The sequence below is a fragment of the Taurulus bubalis genome (genome assembly GCF_910589615.1).
Source record: "Taurulus bubalis genome assembly, chromosome: 17".
Lineage (NCBI taxonomy): Eukaryota > Metazoa > Chordata > Actinopteri > Perciformes > Cottidae > Taurulus > Taurulus bubalis.
Window position 1 is genome coordinate 7,015,664 of NC_136605.1, and position 19,468 is coordinate 7,035,131.

Genomic DNA, 19,468 nt, shown 5'->3' on the forward strand with positions numbered 1-19,468 from the left:
GCATCACAAGGTCAAGATTTATCTTTTATTTCATGAAAAATCTAGCCAAACACTTCAGTTTATATACAATCAAGCGATAAACACTACAAAAACAGTTTGAGCACAAGATTTCAAGAGGCAGGTACACTGGAAATATTCTGAAATGTCATGATAGATGGTCCAACACGGTGCAGACAGAGCATCCACATCAGCTTGTGTTCATTTTACACTGTTCTCAGCATATACACTTCCAACACAGGAGGGTAAATACTCAAAAGTCCATTCTGTTTCCACAGTTCCAACCCTACATTAGATTTACACCCGATGATGCACCTTTTTCCCAGTCAGTCGACGTCTCTGCCACTTGGTGGTCTTCCCGGATTTCTTTTTACTCTCCGCGGTGCTCTGTTTCTTGTCTGCCTGGTGGCCTCGTCCACCTCGGCCTTCCTGCTTCCCCTTCCCTTTCCCTTTCCGCTTGCTGCAGGTGAAAGAGCTGAGCGACGCGTTTAGGGTGCGGATCCTGTAGCAGCGGGGGGACAAAAAGAAATGCAGCTGGACTGAGTGGCTGGAAGAAGATGGCCAGACAACTGAAGAAACATCTGAAGACTGCCGTTATGTCACCACTGTATTGTTGGGGTGTATAGCACATAATACAACACTTGGAAGACCTGTTCATTCATTTAGCCTGCAAATAACATCAGTGATGTCTGACCAATTGTATTTAAGTTGTCACAGGAAAAACTGGCAACACTTATTGATGCTCATATGAAGAGACCTGCATGATAACCAGCTTACTTTTTGTTCATGATTGGATTCCCAGATTTTCTAGGCATCGCTCTCGTTTGCACCTCCTCACTTTCTTGCCCCGTTTCTTCATCCTTGCATTCTTCATTACCCTTCAAAAGCAAAGTTCCTCATTGTTAATGACATTTAATTGCCATCAGTATCCTTCATCCTGATCACAAACACTGATGTTAAGATGGGGCCCGAGGATTTACTGTTTACCTGATTCGCCGCCGGTCCAAGCAGGTGAGCCCCCGTGAGGTCAAGTTCACTAACGGTCGTCACGGTGACGGTGTGGTTGGGGTGATCGAACTGCACAGACTCCGTTTTACCGGTAATCGCACCTTCCAGATCATCTTCAGCCTCCTCTGAGAAATTAGATCAAGCGAGGAAGAAAAACAACAACAACAACAACAATCAGCACAGATTCTTAAGTGTTACAGGGAAGTAAAACAATCAGCAATAGACTTCTGCTTAAAACTCACCGAGAGCGTCCGTCCTCTCCTTCAGCAGCCTTATGTATTCCTTATGCCTCTGAAAGCAGATAGACAGAAACGTCGTCAGTGGATTCTTTCCTTACATGCTCCCACCAAAAACAGATTTTAAGTCCCCGCTCTTTAACTTCACACTTACTTCGTCTCGGACTCTGATCTCCTCTTCCTTGATTTTCTTTCGAATTTCCGCCACTGCTACCTTCCTCCTTTCCACCTTTCTTTTATGGAACCCGGTTAAATAATCCCTGCCAGGGCAGAAGAGGAAAAGGTTCAGAAACCAGTCACTGTATAATTCTCTACTGGTTTGTGTAGCATAAAGGATACATATAACAGCGATTATAATAGAATAACACTTGGCTTGGTGCATTTTCTTAGAATGAAAACACTTATTTACAATTCAAAAATAACATCTTGGTCACTGTTTTTTTTTAAGTTTATGTTACAGTAAGTAAACTCACAATGAAATAAACTCACAATGAAAATAATATGTTGCTCAGAACAACAGCACAATGCTTCAATTGTAATAACGTTATATTTAAAACTGTTTTGGCTGGTGTTAAAGAATGTGACTAACTTCACGTTACTAAGCTCCCAATAACCTATAATTATTGTTACCTATCATGAACATACCCTTAAACCTGCTGCTATTTTGAAATGTCTGCACTTGCTTGGTTGTTATACTTGGGAGAAAGCTAACTAATGATAACCTAAGTTAGGGCTAATGCTAATGCTAGCTAACATCTGCATAACACGGTTATCGGTAGAAAAACTTACTCTCTGCCTTTGTCGTCAAACGCCACAATGGTTTTGTTTTCTCTTTTCTTGGACCCGGGCTTAAATTTACCCGTCTTGGTCTCTTTCTTGGGTTTTTTATTATTTTTCATGTCGTACACGTGAGTTTACCCTGCAATACTTCCGGCTTCTGCTGTTGAGGTGGTCATTTAACTACGTCCGACTAGAAACACGCAAGTAAAAGCTCGACAGGCTCCACCCGCAATAAACACAGAGGACAAAGTAATGATTTTGTTGGTTCAGACTGTATAGTTGGTGTAATTAGATGTCTCCTAAAATAAATACCATAGTTTATATTGTTTATGATGCTGCTTTAATTTAAACTGCATAATCTGTTGATATAATTATGTTGTTGATATCAGGTCACTTGTCTTATTGGGATATGAATGAAAATGAATACAATGCTATTTCAAATTAGGTAACACGGTCTGTATTTCAGTTAATCATGATGTGATGACTGCCTTTAGTCTTCAATCTTTCACCCATGCATTTGCTATTTCTGTCTTAGGTACTTAGGTATTTACACAGAGGTGTTCAGTGTTCATCGCACAAAGAGAGTATGTGAAAGATGACACCAATAAACTTCACAGCGTCATCGTTATCAGATCTACACCGGCAGTCACACACAGCCAACACCCATGTTTAAATGAAACATGCTCCCTCAATTCCCCCGTTTCATTGCTCGTATTTGGGCTTCCTATCTTAAACATCCACGACCAGCATGGGACTTTTAACACCGAAAGATCACACACAAAACACTGTCATGTGTTGTTTTATTACAAAACAAACATCAAAATTAAACACAGAAAGTCAGACAATAAAACACATCAAAGGGGAAAGACAAAAAAAAATAAAATACTGTAACATAATTATAACGATAACAAAAACTATTGTCCACCGATGTGTGAGCACTGTTTTCCTCTTTGCACACGTTTACCAGTCAGGAGAGATAATCTACACTGAAAACAGTATATTCAGGACTCTTTATGTTGCTAACTTACACCTCGGGTTGACCTGGAAGACAGAGTTCTAATAGCATTCGTGTGTGTTTGCCTGTATTCTAAAAAACACCAAAGAAAGAGTGAGTCGAAAATGTCTTCGACAAAAACAAATCTTTCTTTTAGAGATTCCGTTTCTGATCCAAGGATGCTTTTACAATATGAAACAATAACAATGAAAAAACTGTCGATAAAGCATTTGTATTAATATTGCATAACCTTTAAATAAGAAAACCAGCGCACAGAAACAGGAATGACAGAAGTGCCTTCTCCCGTGTAAGTCAGCAATTACAAATAAAAAGCAAACTGGACAAAGAACTCACAAAGATAAAACTCCTCCATCATTTCACATGTGAAGAAACATAATAAAATAATTCTTTACATTACATCAAGGCCATTTTGCTTGAGAGCGTTACATCACAGGTGGATGAAAATCCACCAAGAAATACCATTCTTCACTTTTATCACCGTGTTCGGCCCCTTTTTCACTCAGATTTATCCTTAAGTGATACATCAGCCAACATCTGGAGTCTTTGACACTCACAGCCTGTGGGCTCGAAGGACGGCTTCACGAGGATGGTCAGCCAGCACGTTTATGGATGTTCGGATGATTTTCTTTCTGGTTGGAGTATCACTTTAAGGGTGAGGATGCTGATGTTGCTCTCCTGGTGAGAACTTCTGACAAGAAACCGTTGGGACTTTGACATGATACGTCTCTTTCTTCAATGTGTGTGTATACTCTCTCAAGCAGAATTCAGGACTCCTTGTTTCATCTACTTCTGTCTGTCTGCCTATGTACAACCTATATACAATCACATTGTGAGTTTGAATGCAATTAATTTAATATGGAATAATATGTAGAAGCATCTCTGTGAGTGTGTCCCCGCTAAAATCCAACCTTTGTCTCGTTTGACAGTGCGAAGCCGCTCTCTACCGTTTTTACAGTTTCTGCAGCCGCAAGTAAAATCCCTAAAGCACTGCTGCATCCTAAAGTCTAAATAAAGCAGCTCAGCAAGGTTTTATCAGAATGACTCTGCACTGGATTGAAGCATCACTTCAAACGGTCACTTGTTTCGTATTCCGGATAACTGACGTGGTGCTTCAGTATCCTATTTTTGCTCCACAGTACAATGCTGTCATTGCACCGTGTATGAGGTAGATAAGAAGAGACACTACTCAGCGCTGCGGGTTGAAAAGCGAGATCGTCTATCTCCGTCTGCATCCTACAGCACAGCCATGCTCAACAGACCTCGGCTGTCTACTCTCAAATACTCAGACGGCCTTAATTGAAGCGCGCAAGCTCAATGAGACGTTACAGTTATTGCAGCACTCACATTGCCGTGTGCCAATAATGATTGTACAGCTCGGTATCCTACAGCTAATCAATGCGCTGCTGCATTGCGTTAATTTGAACAGCTATTAGATAATAGTCCCTTTTCCCTGTGGGGCCTATGTAACCTGATTTTCCTTGTCGTGTAGCATTGTTAAAAATGAGGCAGGAAGCCAGCGTGGTACCCTTAATGACCAGAAGGTGGCGGGATTGTGCTGCAACAATGAGACTAAGCATCAAAGAGGCCGTCTGTGTGTGAGAACAGTGTGACAGAAAAGTCTTACATGTTGTTGGTGGATGAGTAGCTTGGTCTATCTCTTTGTATGTACGATAGCAAATTACAGAGTGTGTTCTTGAGTAGCCCTAATTTGTGTGTGTGTGTGTGTGTGTGTGTGTGTGTGTGTGTGTGTGTGTGTGTGTGTGTGTGTGTGTGTGTGTGTGTGTGTTCAGGAGGCAGCGATGGTTGTGCCCCCGCTGAGGCGCAGCAGGATCTGCTGACAGTCCTGCAGGGAACGACGGTCTCCCACCCGCTCCAGGGTGCGCTTGGCCTCGGCCAGCAGGCGGGCGCGATGCCCGGGCGGGGTCAGCAGGGGCATGGGCAGGTGGCGGCAGGCCAACAGGATGGCATGAGCCCGCTCCCTTTCACCCAGGACGCACTCGCCTTCTGACGGCAGCAGGCAGGGGGAAGTGAAGAAGAAGAAAAGTGGAGGTTAGGGTCCATTGAGTGAGTGAGTGAGTGAGTGAGTGAGTGAGTGAGTGAGTGAGTGAGTGTGCACGTACAGGGTCGTGTTGCCCTCTAGGATTGTTTCGAGTCATTTCGCCATTAATAGTTCAAATTAAGAACGACCACAGGGGAAATGATTCTGAGCCGGCGGTCAAGGTGAACTTCCACTCCGAGTTGGAGCGTGAATACGAGTCGGTAACCATGACGATGATGTCTGTACTTAAACCTCTCCCTTACCAGCCGTGAAGGAGTTGTGCGTCCTGCGTCGGAGGTTGTGCTCCAACAGCTGGTGTGTCCTCGTGGGGCTGGCTCCAGCCATCAGCCTCACTGTGGTCTCATGGAGAAAAACCTGCAGAACAAAAAAAGAAATTCATAAATTAAAAATCCACAGGCATCAAAGCTGCAATGATGGTCATCATCATCAAGTATTTACAGGTGTTCGGGTGATGTTGAAGCAGAAACACATCGGTTTACGCCACATACAGCAAACTACCCGGGCGATCTAGAACAGTGATTTTCAACCGCCAGTGTGCCGTTAGAGATTGTCAGGTGTGCCGTGGGAAAATGTCCAATTTCACTTAAAATCGGGCCAAAAAGATATTATTTAGCTGCCACAAATCATTTTCCATTGTTAAGCGTCTGAGCCTGCAATATAGTGGCTGGCCTAGTAATTAAATACTCTTCCATGCCAGTAGGTAGCGCAATAATGACCTACCATATATGCTCTATTATGCTACAATGTGATATTTTGAAACGTTTTGGGTTGTTGGGTGTGACACTGATCTAGAAGCGTTCTGCAGTTCTTGTGAAGCACCTCACAGCACCGTGAGCACACCTTTCTGGTCTCACAACAGAAGCTCATGAAGTGATGCAGTTCACGCGGTTCTCAGAGTTTTGCACGAGTCAAGACGGAAACAAATGAGCGCCAACCACTGTGAGAGCAGTAGTTGCTAAAGACCCTCTGGCTACAGTAATGACTACTCCAGTAAATCTTACAAGTATGATTGATGATAGATTAAACTGCTGAGAGATTTCTGCAGCTGGCAAGCGCCAGAGAGAACGTGATATCCAAGACCGATGCAGTAAAGGCATTATTATCCCGAACAAGATCAGCAGGTCCCACCTGATTTCTGGGCTTACAATCAGTACAGAGTTTTTGTTAACTTGACATGCCAGCAACACATTTTGGGTATTAATACTTAGGAGAGTTGCCTGCTTGTCAGTGTTATATCATTATACATTGTTTTTTGTTTTCTCTGGCTGAAAGACAATTTGATAACTTGGGTTGGGCATTTGTCCATATTTTTCAATGATAATAAATACATGCGTGTTGGAGCCAAGATGGGGTTTGTTGTTTGAGGGAAACACTGGGTGAATGTAAGACTAATTTAATTCAAGTATATTGGACATTGCTGATTACTAAATGGATCAGAGAGACACAGCGCACTGGACAGTGGATTTGTTCGTGGCAGAACACGCGTCCGAACATGTTCTCCCCCCCCCCCCCCCCCCCCCCCCGAGTGGCTCTAATACTTAAATAGGTAAAGGTTTGAGCCTCTACAATGCGCAATAAATTAATCAAATACATGAAAATACTGGTTCATCTGGCCAAGTTGCTGCATGAAATACAGTTTGGCCACGGTTGTGTTGTCAGAACTTAAGCGTCGATGTTGTTTCTCCATCTCATCCTGCACTTGTTTCTTGCAGATTACGACACCTGATATGATGTATACAATATAATGTACAGTTCTGAACCCTACCCACTGTAATCTATTGCCGATTCCTGAACATATCGGGTTGATCTATTCAGAGATGTACCTTGTGCTGCGCCTGTCTGTAGCACTGTGTGAGCTTTCTGAGCGCGCTGAGGTCCCTCTGGAAACCAGCCAACTGGGATCCCGGGGCCGGGCCAGGTTCTCCATTACTGCTGCTTCCCCGCTGCCACAAACTGGTCCTCAAGGTCAGCAGAAGGTCACAGATCAGGAGCTCCACCCCCTTGGAAGGGAAGGAAGACAACAAGGTCAAAGAGCTGTTTTGTGCATCTACATTATATGCATGACTTGAAAAAAAACACTTGGGTTCTTCTCACCCAATGTCCATGCTTAAAATTAAATATTCAGTGCCGTCTAATGTGAAGTGGTGGGGTGTGTAGCGGGTGCGTGCAGATTGGGGAGGCCTCTGTACTGCACTGCAGACACATTGCACTCGGCTTTAAGGATCATGCAATGCAACTACAATGCACCACAGCCACCTCCTGTCACCCATACTGCCCACACACACACACACACACACACACACACACACACACACACACACACACACACACACACACGTCGGCCCGTCCCCGACAGAGCATGCAGTGCGTGTGTATGCATCAGAGTCAGACAGCGGTTGCTGTGTCTACACGCGTGTGTGTGCAAGACAGCAGACAAGATGACATAACAACAAGCGCTCTAACCACAAACCCAGAGCAGATCTTAAGGAAAAGAGGGCGCTGCGAGGAATGCTTTGTGCTTTACCTTGTTCAGCCAGTTCCCAGTCTGGGCGACGGGCACCGAGATGCTGGAGCGCAGGTAGCCGCTAGCTCTGTCGCAGTGGGACAGGTAGGCTATCGCCCCCTCGCCCTTCAGAGGAGGCAGACTCATCTGGACCGCCTTGCAGAGCAGCAGCACGGCCTTGGGCAGAGGGTGGCTGAAACAGAGTCGCAAGAGGACAGTTAGTTCCTTTACAAAAGAGATGAATGTTTAATTGTCTTTATTACCATTCTTCAGTTTAATGTATCTGAGATGCTTGTAATCTACACAAGTTAGAGAAGGTTCAAAGATGATCTAGTTATGACGTCCATGTTCCTGAATCCATATTATCTTGATTATTTTGTCGGAATTTAAAAAGGTTGCTGTGATCGTCAACAATTTAAACTTGAAGGAAGAATGAAAGACGTTCACTCTGGTTTCTGTATCGTGTGTTCTGTATTTCTGTGTTGTCATATCTGGACCGACTGAAACAAGTTTTAACTTCACTTACTCAAGAGTGTGTAGAGCCCTCGGCATGCGCTCCGCTTCTGCCAACAGTGACCTCACGGCGACATCGTCGCCCTGCAGCCAATGCACGGTGGCCTTCAGGACCAAAGCCCACCAACGACTCACTGGGTCTCCCACTGGCAGGACGAAGAGAGGGAAATGATGTCGGAATAAAAACAAGAGGGAGAAACTAGCGCGAGTCAGAGAGCCTGAAAGCCCTTTTCTTGAGGCTGTAAAAAGCTTTTTCTTTTCAAGCTTTTGTGAAATGAGACGATGTGAGGTTAAGACCCCGTCTTTGAGACTTCGCTGTGTGTCTCCAGTGGGATCAAAAGCTGTGTGTGTGTGTGTGTGTGTGTGTGTGTGTGTAAGATGATATAAAATGCTTTGTGTGCTGAATGTCTCAGTGTGAAAAAAAAATCTATTAACGTCGTTGCTAATTATCATCCTCAACAGATTGTCAATGTGTTTATATCTATTGCAATCATTTATTACCACAAATCAATGACTGCAAGTGTTATCTGTGATAATCCGATAAAAAGTTAATCTCCAAAGCCAAAATGGTTGTCAGTGTGTGGTACAGAAAATCCATTCATGCTGACAGTATAACTCTGATGGCTATCTGGATAATATGCAGTAATGACAAACTGAAATCTCTTCTCTTCCCTCCCCCAAGCAAACAACATCCGATGTGATTCATGCTTTATCGTGATTGGACAGGGTGGTTCTCCTCATGCTATTCATACCTGGAGTGGTGGTGTGATTGGGAGGAGTCGAGAAGGGAGGAGGAGGGGACGGCGACTCCTCTGTACAGCTGTTTAACAACTGGAGGAACTCCAGGGCGCTGGAGAACTCCCTGAAAGAGAGACAGATTAGAGAAAAAGATTAGGTCCAGGGTGAGCCATTAATTCACGTCAAACTGGGAACAACGTCGCTGGTGCGGACGGCCTTACCCGGAGTCGCTGGTGCGTTTGCCGGCTTCAGAGCCGCTCTGCGGCTGGATGAGAGTGTGAACCGCTCTCTCCAGAAGCTTCCTGCAGAAACAGCGGTGCAGCTGGGCAATGGGGTCAGCTGGGGGAAGAGAAGGAAATAGAGAGGTGAACAGTGAAATCACAGCATTCAGCATGTTTTATTTTCTTTAACATAAATAAACAAAGAAACACAGTATTCCCTCAAGGTATATGAAGCTCAACACAATGCAACAAAGATCTGTAAGCCAACCCAGCCGACATGATTCAGTGTTAGATCCCTCCTTCTATCTATTATCCATTGATTATCACGGGCCCGGATAAGATTTTAGTATCATAGCTGGAAATAAATAGCTGGAGTAATACTCGCAATTTAAGATAAAATTAAGTACTTCCATTTAAAAATATTAGATTTCCTTTTAAAGAAAGTTCCTCTCGCAATACGATTGAGACTTCTTCAAAAGGGCTAGATGTACCATAAAAACTATGATGACTTAAGTTTATCTTGTGTTATACAACATTTTCTTACAACTGTTGTTTGAGTTCAAATTAAAAACAGAAAGAAAGAACAAAAGAAATACACAAGGGGTTAATTAGAGTATGTATTTGTGTCCTACTTGGGTCTCTCTGAGAGGTGTACACCCCGTCGCTGCTCTCTGACTTCACCGACCAATCACAGCTCAGGAAGAACTGCCTGCCCAACGGGGTGAAGAGCCAGCGCAGGCAGTCGGGGATTGGCTTGGTCTCCGATTGGCTGGCCACACTCTCTGCACAGCTCAACAGGTAACCCTGGGAGATACACGCGGAAGAAAAGATGCTGACGATGGAAAGAAAACTCAAACAAAGTAAACGCCACTGAAATACTAACAGACAGAAGATGCACTATGTAAAAGACTCACAGGCAGACAGGAGAGGTGGTGGCCCAGCACGGTGCGCAGGGCTGTGGCCGCGGTGACGTAGATCTGGGTGAGCTGGGCGGGGGCCATCTTGCCTTGGGCGCTCTGGCTGAGGTTGACGGCGCTCAGAGACACGGATAAAGCCCACAGGCTGCTACGCTGAGGCAGCTTTCCTACAGAGAGAGAAAGAACAGAACCCGCATTATCGTGTTTGAATCTTCATATCATGTCGAAGTGTAAGTAAGGTCCAATATTGACTCGTTGCATGTAATATGGTGTGGAGGAATTTATTTAACCACTTTTTCCTCACCTGTGAGCTGCAGCTGGCTCAGCCGGTGGTAAACCAGCGCTGCGTCCTTCGCGCTCGTCCGAGCCTCCTCCCCCTCGTGCTTTCCTCCAACCTGATGAACCAGCCAACCCAGAGGAGTCGGACGATGCAGGATGTAGCGAATGAGATTCCAGGACAGCGAGCAGACCAGGTCCAGAGTGGTCGAGGGAAGCAGTCGCGTCAAGACGGACAGGCAGGTCTCTAAACTGGCCATTGCCGCGGTGTAGTCACCCTGCAGGAGAGACGAGACAATCAGTATTCAGTGAAGAGTGATAGGAAAGAGTGGGGGGGAAATAAAGCCTTGCGGGGAACAGGCAGGCGAAACTGAGACATCAGCGAGAGATTCAAAGCCAATCAAACCGGGTGAGGTAATCTTCAGTTAGTGATAAATCATCACAAATAATTCTCAAAGCACATCTAAAACCAGAGCCAATATTCACATATACACCAGTCACATGAAGTGTGAGGAGTGTGATAATGTCTTACTATCTTTGAAAATGCTACCTCACTTGCAAGGAAAAATAAATAGTAATTGCATTCCAAATTGGCTTTACTTGGCTTGTTTAAGACTTCTCCTAAACGTCTGATCCCAGGGCTCGTCTGTACTCACCCGGTTGAGATGCAGGTCGGCTTGTTTCCGATGCCTCCAGAATGACACAGACTTTGGCGAGTGCAGGGCCGTGACGGGCTCCCACAGGTAGAGCACCCTGACACAACCCCACACCGCTCCCACTCCGCTCAGCACCCACACCATCACCCACGGCAACAGGCAGCGCAGCCAGGAAGCTGGAGGGCCAGAGGAGATGAGACGTGTTAGAAGACTTCACAACCAAGTGTGCCGCTGCGTCAGCAGTTCGATCACGACTCCGCCCTGCTCACCAAAGTCCTGCGTGTGAATTGGGAACCAGACGAGCGTTCGAGAGGGCCCGTGGCCCGCAGACAGGCTGGGGCTCCCCGAGGCCTCAGAGCCCAACAAAGATGGCAGCGGGTTCAGGGACAGGCAGAAGAAGGTCAGGGCGCAGAGAAGCAGTCGAGAGCGATCCATCACCCCAACCGAGGAGGGAGAATCTGGCTCAATCTTCATCTGGCGAGAACAGGTTTTCAATAATCAATAACTAGACAAGCAATGTCTGTGGAATAATTCACAATCATGTCGGCTAATAAACCTTGAAGTATGCTTTGGCAACACTGCATTTTAATGATGGGGAGTATAATTATGGTCGTGCTATCTAAGTAATTTAGAATTTGAATCTTAAATTGAAAGATAGAGAGAGCGATCAAATGAGTAGAGGAATACAAAAAGGTAGTGGTTCGTGAGAGACCCAGTATTCACAAAACAATCTTCTTAAACGCTCCCTTCTTGTAACATTCAAATTCAGACGATTAGAATTATTTATAGATAAAAAAAAAAGTGATAAAATGTAGTGATAAAATGTATGCCAACATAACGCCTTCTAAACTATTTCGCAATAAAAACCACTGGAGGAAAGCTTTAACTATGAAGCATAAGGAGCAATCCATATAATAAACTACTACTATTCTAAGAGACGAAGGCGTGTTACCTGCTCGTGATCCATCAAAGGGCTGCCTGGCTCCGAGTCCACACAGTAAGGAGAGAACTGCCCAGGGGAACCAGAACCAGAGTCCGAGGCCGGAGGAGACATCATCACTATTTCCTCTTTAAGCTCCACGTCCTCAGACAGGATCACTGGCTCTGAACCAGAGAGGGGAACTCAATGAACGCACAAGTTGCCACAGATCAGCAGTCATTAATGCATTAATGTAAACGCTTACTGTTCTTCTGGTTGCCCATCTTAAGGGCCATGTTCTCCTGCCGTAGTTTGTTGTTGACTTGCTGCAGGTATTTGATGTAGTCAATGGCCTTCTTCAGCACCCCTGACTTGTGCATCTGTGAAGACATGTAGGAGGAAATTTGACGATCCAACTATCAAGCCATCAAGCGTGCAAGAGTGAAATCAGAGGTTTTATTTGCTTATTTTAAATGACTGACCGGTGGACTAACCTTCGCGTCATTGCCCATGACAAGGTCTCTGAGCTGCACGATCTTGTCGTTGATGGACGAGCGATACCGCTTCTCGATGATGTTGTGCGTCGTCCTTCTCTCGCCCTCCTTCACCACCACTCCTCCCGGGCCTATTACTGCGCCCATCATCTGGCCCTGATCCATGCTTGATCTGGCCATGTTTGTGCAGTGAGAACCTGGCTGTAGCTGCTTGATCGGCAGTTTTTCTCCTCCTCCTATCATCATGGGGACGGTGGTCAGGATGTTGCTGCTCATCAGCGTCTGGGGATGGAAATCGGTAGCAGTATGGTAGCTGTCAGTGTGGGGGGGAAAAACAGGATCATTATTAACAAACAAATGGTTATGCAAAATCTTTTAAGCTCGCTGAATACCGGAACTTGCAGAGCTGTGTTCTGAATGGGCGTCGTCAAGGTGGCGATCCCTGTGGGGCCCTGCATGGTAGACAGCACCTGCGTGCCGTCTGGTTTCAGGGTTGTGAGAACCAGCGAATCCGTCTTCAGAATCTGAGGCTGCTGGACAAGAACCTGATGGAAAGACGTCTAAAAAAGGTCAATGCAAAGCCTTTGTTTGTTTACAAGTAGTTTAAAAGATCAAAACAGATCTGCAGGGCCTCTACTCCGCTTTGCAGTGACATCAAGCGCTGTAAAACAAAAGGAATTAGTGTACGAGCTGTCGTTTGTTGGTGATTGTCAACTGCGAGCTTACTCACAGGAACTTGCTGCATCTGCTGCTGCATCGCGTGGACTGTGGTGGGCGCTGAGAGGGTCTGGATGGTCTGACAGGTCGGGGTCAGAACACGCTGGTGTTGAATGGTCATCGGCTGGAGCTGCTGTGACGTCATAATGCTCTGCATCTGTGGCTGGAGGACTGGGAATGGAAGACAGAGGATGGTTGATTTGTCTGTCAAATTAAAAACACACTGCAGATCCTGAGAATGAACCACATTAATACAGCAACAACATGTCACCATTAAGAGACACTGTAATGGGCTGTACGATGATCTTAAACAGCTTCCTATTCCTCTCTTTAGTTACCTTGGAAACCAGAACCTGGGCCCTGGTGGCAGATGACGGGGCTCTGGATGAAACGGGACTGTCCGCCGTTGGAGGCAATCATCACAGTTTGGGCCGCTTGGGTCTGGATGGGCATGCCCGTCTGGCTGTGGGTCTGAACCAGGGTGTGGACTGGGAAGCTTTGGGTCTGCATGGCGATCCCCTGGGTGTGCATCTGTGTTTGAGTGAAACAAATACACCCAGTTTTCATCTCAACATGCATTCTTCCCTCAGAGATCACTCAAGCTTGATGCGACATAAGACAGTTCATCTGTCTTTTTTTGATGTACTAGGAAAAAGTTATTTCACTCAGAAACAATAAACTATATCTGTCAGGCCGAGTACAGTTTTGCTGAGACGTGCTTTGTTATTTGTGGGGCTGCTGAGCTGGATATTATATTTTACGGTCCGTCAGTACTATGATTTTTTTTCTCCCGTCAGCAGAAGTTTTCTTCTTCTTCTATGGTTGGCACAATAACAGAAAATTAATCCACACTGTCTTCAAAACAGACAAAGGAATCACAGCAGGAGCAGCAGACACTTTGAAAACAGCCTGACTCAAAACTACAGCACTCGTCCATCACTGCAGCACAGTGCAGACCAAGGCTGAGATCCAAAACGTATCCTTGAATACAGCTTTCAATACGCAATTAACAGCAGTATTACTACCAGTAACAATGAGTAACATGGGAGGTATTACTCAAAGTGGTGACAGTTGATACCTTGATGGTGGGCTGGGCCGTATGTTGGAGCTGAGGCTGGATGGGCTGGACCACCTGAGGCCGCGGCTGGAGGAGCGGAGGGCTGCGGGTCACCTGTTGCTGCACCGTGGAGACGGCCACGGGGGAGGGAGTCTGTACGGGAGTGAGGGGAGGGGTGAGGGGCATAGACCGGGGAGACAGAGTCTGGGGAGACAGAGTCTGGGGAGACAGAGTCTGGGGAGACAGAGTCTGGGGAGACAGTGTCTGGGGAGACAGTGTCTGGGGAGACAGTGTCTGGGAGGCGACAAGGCCGATGGCGGAGCTCTGGTACACAGCAGGGGCTGGCGTCTTGGGGGTTGGTGGGGTCGGAGGGGTCTGAATGGTCGGGCGCGGAGCGGCGCCGCCGCTCTGCACCGAGCCCACTGAGGTCATCTGATCCTCAAACAAGTCGGGGAAGTCCCCCACCTGGTTGCTGACAAACTGCAGCATCTCTGAGGAGATGGAGAAACAGAATGGACGTTACAAAACGTCTGGATTGGATTTAGAAAGGAACAATTACTTTTGTTCAATTATATAAAACATGAGGTATACATCAACACCTTAACAATTCCGTGGTTTAAATACAACTAAATAATAGTGGATTAATTTAATTCCAACATATTGCAAGATTTAGGTCTTAGCTACACACAATATTACAGTAACAAGAAGATAATAATCTATGGAATCGCTTTCCCAAGTGTCCTTGAAAAGAACCCTTTGATTAAAACTTAACACAAGCTGGAAAGGTTGCCCCACTGCCGACCTGGCACAGATGTGTGAATGTGGTTTACTGCTAACAGATAAGACCAGTAGAGCCCAGAGAATTACTCGGACTGGCCTTGAGCTGGCAGATGCACACACAGAAAGATGCTACTGTTCTGGCCATAAACCAGTGGAAAGGTTGTACTGAAAGCAAAAGGCCTTCACACGGATAACCTTGAATAGGTGTTGAGTAATCTCACTGATGATGCCACGAAAGTAAAACGAGTAAAGCAATATACAAAGAGATACAAAAACAATGTCACTTATTTAAGACTTTGCTGTGATGGCAATGGGTTCTCTGCAATATGATATTATACACTCAGTTGGGCCCGCATTAGCAAAACTGCAACAAATCACTTCCTCATTAATGTCAATGTTAAGTTCTTGCACATGCTTTATGAAGACGGAAATGCATTAAATATCTTTTTCAGACCTCAAGCAAAACACAGCAAGTTTGTTTTAGAGAAGAAAACTCCAAAGGCCACCTTTAATATTTAGTCTACCTTCGTTGATATAAACACGGTGGATTATTTTTCACCAATGATGAAATACTAAGCATTCTTGTCTGTTTATTTTAATAATATTACAGAGTATATCATTTTTAAATGGAATTCCCCAAAACATAAAACAATAATATATATATACATATACATACATACATACACACACACACACACACACACACACACACACACACACACTATGATCATTTGTTTCATTTTACTTGGTGCTAATGTCTCTTCAATGTCAAAAAGCAGATGGCTAAAGAGAACAAGCCTGTCCATTACTGTGGAAAACACCATGCTGTTCATAGTCCCTGAGGACTTTGGTACTTCCAGACATTTGACATATTTACAGGGTCCATATGGTGGAAGCTGCCATGACTGATCTATATCACTGATAATGCACATGGGATCTGCCCTCAGAGTTTTCAGCCTTGAACTTAGTCCTACAGTTCAGCGAACAACAGAACATGTTTATGGATCGTCTCAGAGGGACTTGAAATCACTGGTTACCCACACAGCCCTAATATTCTGAAGGGGAAGAAGCACAGACAGACAGAGTCAGTCAGTCAGTCAGTCAGTCAGTCAGTCAGTCAGTCAGTCAGTCAGTCAGTCAGTCAGTCAGTCAGTCAGTCAGTCAGTCAGTCAGTCAGTCAGTCAGTCAGTCAGTCAGTCAGACACACACACACACACACACACACACACACACACACACACACACACACACACACACACACACACACACACACACACACACACACACACACACACACACACACACACACACACACACACACACACCTGCGTAACATGTAGAAGTTAATTCCAGTCACCACTGTGCTCTGTGACATTATAATGATGTCATTCATTCGAGAAGTGGCAGTCTTACATATTTTAAGAACTCGTCTCAACAAAATCATCCATGGAGCGGTGACACATGCTTTCAAGGACCTGAGAATAATACTTATTTTTTTGTCATCTCTTATCTCATTGTGATAGATTCGACCACAAAGAGTCAAGGGCGAGGAAACCAGAATAAATGTAAGAAGCTGGAAAGTTGACACGGTGGGGAAATAAAACGTACTCATCTTTCTCAGCAATGGAGGCCAACTTTCTGTCACCTCTAACTGTCTGTCATCCCTTGTTGCATATAATTAGAGTGTATAAAACAATAAAAAGGTGTTCTTCTCTCCATGCATGTCCGTCTTTTTCATGACCATAAAATAATTACGCGATCGAGGGTCACAAAGTACCAACTGGCCGAGGCCGGTAGTTCCTCTGATGGTATGACTGAGAGGAAGTTCTGCTGACACTGAGAGGTAAGCAAGAGGGTCATAAACAGTTAAAGTACTTCCTAACATCACTGATATGAAATTATGCAGAATCATCTTTTCAAACAAGCCTAGTTGAGTGTAGGACACCGTTTCAGATAGAAAACAACATTTCCCTGAGCTTTTCCTTGCTCAGGAGCTTTTACCAGCCTGTCCTTCCTGCATGTCACATGGACATGCACACACATTATCGAGGCCGACACACTAGTGCGTGCACTTGTGCACCTCCATGGGGGGCAGACTGTTGATGACAGACAGGACAAAGCAGCTCTGAGCCCCAAGAGCCTCGGACAAGCTTACACAAAGGGTAAATCCCTCAAAAGGGGGACAGTTTCCCTTGGCTGCTAAACGCAGAGAAAATAGGTTATATAATTAGAGCTGCGGTTGCTAAGAGAATAATTGGGAGAGGAAGAATGTTCTAGAAGATGACTAGAGTCAACTGCATGAGCCCTTACAGGGGCCTCCAAGACCTGACACTCAATGAACATGGCTCTTCTTAAGTAAAGAGAGTCGAGAGCAATCAGACCCATCACTGAAGATTTGAAAAGAGGTCGGGAGGCTTTCTGTAACTAAAGTACATTTCTCTGCAGTTGGCTGCTCTGCCTGATGGGGGAAAATTAACTCATCGATTAGTCGTGGGCCAAACAGTGAAAACAACCTTGTTGTTGCAGCTACCCTATGAATTCATCAGTCAACCCTCAGTGGTCATTTCCCTCTCTCACTGGTCACAATCTGTACGTTCTTGTCTTTTCACACAATGGTTATGTTGAGATTACATAACTGTGGCTGAGGAGGAGGGGGTGGGGGTTGTCTGCTCTCTGTCCAAGGGCCCCCTTAGAAATGAGAATCAACACCCCAAACCAAAAGGCCAGGAGGTTGTGAAATGTTTCATGAGCCTGTGTGCAGTAAGTATCATTATTATTTGTGACATCATCTTAGTAGGTAGTGGTATAAACCCACTAGGAGACAAACAAAGACAGGATGCTACCTTGAAACAGCGTTAATCTCACACATCTGACACAGAGAGACAGACAGAGAGACACACACAGACACACAGGTCCATCAGTCCGGTCTGGTGATTTGGCATTCATTGAAATTCCACCTAAATGGAAATCTGGTGACTCGGCACTGGCCAGCGTTTCACCAGCAGCCCAGTCCTTTCAATATGTGCCAAAGGGCTAGACTTGTTTTGATACAAGCTGAGAGCCTGTCTGCAGAGCGCAGACGGGATCTTTACGGGAGATGTTGTCCCACAAACTCAGCTCTGTTACAACAATTCTGCAGAATAAGCCTGGAAAAGATGCTGAAGAAAGATCTTAATTTAATTCTGAAAAAAAGAAAGAACTTAAATCTTGACATGGAGGTCATGAAGTCTCAATAATCCAAAGGGTTCACCTGATGACCCTCGGCTCAGGGTGGAAACAAAACAGACAAGCTGGATGAGCAAGTTACATTCTTGGGTCATTCACTCACAGCTTCGTGATGAATGCCACCTCTCACCGAAACCCACCTCTGCCTCATGGAAAATAACACACACAACTTATTACTCATGTACTCTTCCATTGATTTGCAAAAGATGGTGTGTATATTTGCAATGTGACAGACACGTGCATCCTTCTACATTTGTATTAAATTAAAAGGAACTGTGAGGCTAGTAAAGCTTTACTTCCCTGGCTAGCAGTACCGTGAGTACTTACGTCTTGTGCAGCCTCCATATAGGTTACTTCATAAGCAGACCTCTCCAGCAGGACGAGCATCTCGCACACAGCGGAAACAGGCCCACGCTAACTTAAACACCACACCTGACAGCGTTAGAAGCGACGACTCACCGTCGATGTCTCCCAGGGTGAACTCGTCCCCCAACTCCGCTAAAGTCGGGTCCATGTTCTCCATGGTGGAGATGAACTCTCCGGTGTCCATCCCGTCCGTTCGCACCTCGCCGCCCCGGCTGTCACCGGAGGGTCGCGGGAGGGAGAGAGAAACAAGACCCGCAGGCTATTCCCAACGCCCACAGCACCGTTATCCACCCGGGAAGAGTAGTCTTGTTCCGGGCAACCGTGAGACAACACTGGAGCCCCACGAGAGGCGGACAACGGCGTCGATAAACTAGTTCACACCGATATACGGTTAAATCGTCGCCATCTTGTTTTACGCTCATTACGTCATCCACAAACAGACTCTGTGGCTTATAGCGCGCTCTGATTGGTCGAAGCCGAGCTGTTGTTGTCGTGAGACCAGTCATCGCCGTCCAATCACAAGGTCGCGTTCGCCGTGGTCTGATAGTACGTCAAACATCAGAAGCCTCTGTGTCATTTAAACCGCGCCCCCTATCTTTGTGACAAGTGGAGTCATTAGACAAAAAAACCACCTTGGAAGTAATGTAAATACATTCATGTATCAATAGATCACATTAAAATAAACACTTGAGACATTTTAATTAAAATTATAAGCATTTTCCTCAAATTATACAACACCCAACATTGTTTTATGTTCAATAAAAATGGAAAATATATAACATAATTATAACATAATTTACAAGCTCACTTTTTTCCATTCAAAGAGATAATGATTTTCACCACTTTATTGCATACAAATAGGATACTTCAGGTCAGGTGTTTTAAGTTTTGCTTAAACTGAAAATACATATGTATTAGCTGTTTAGCGTTTCAGTTTTAAGACAGATAACAAAAGAAATACAAATATAGCTGAATTATTAATGTGTGCACG

General features: G+C 45.1%; 2 protein-coding genes across 2 annotated transcripts; both read right to left on the minus strand.

Moving 5' to 3' along the window:
* On the minus strand, positions 1-2,155 carry nol12 (nucleolar protein 12). The gene is made up of 6 exons (XM_079233169.1): positions 2,031-2,155; positions 1,396-1,501; positions 1,248-1,296; positions 985-1,130; positions 775-875; positions 1-499 (listed from the first exon to the last, which is right to left on the minus strand). Exons 1-6 carry the CDS (start codon positions 2,138-2,140, stop codon positions 295-297), a joined length of 717 nt encoding a protein of 238 aa, XP_079089295.1. The 5' UTR covers positions 2,141-2,155; the 3' UTR covers positions 1-294.
* Positions 2,156-2,804: 649 nt separating this feature from the next.
* On the minus strand, positions 2,805-18,661 carry srebf2 (sterol regulatory element binding transcription factor 2; the record flags this gene model as incomplete). The annotated part of the gene is made up of 20 exons (XM_079233548.1): positions 2,805-5,040; positions 5,338-5,449; positions 6,919-7,095; positions 7,620-7,791; positions 8,125-8,257; positions 8,864-8,973; positions 9,071-9,188; positions 9,703-9,874; positions 9,985-10,154; positions 10,292-10,541; positions 10,920-11,095; positions 11,189-11,393; positions 11,872-12,023; positions 12,104-12,218; positions 12,333-12,614; positions 12,725-12,877; positions 13,063-13,220; positions 13,388-13,580; positions 14,128-14,597; positions 18,571-18,661. 20 exons carry the CDS (start codon positions 18,659-18,661, stop codon positions 4,823-4,825), a joined length of 3,627 nt encoding a protein of 1,208 aa, XP_079089674.1. The 3' UTR covers positions 2,805-4,822.
* Between the last annotated feature and the right edge of the window lie 807 nt (positions 18,662-19,468).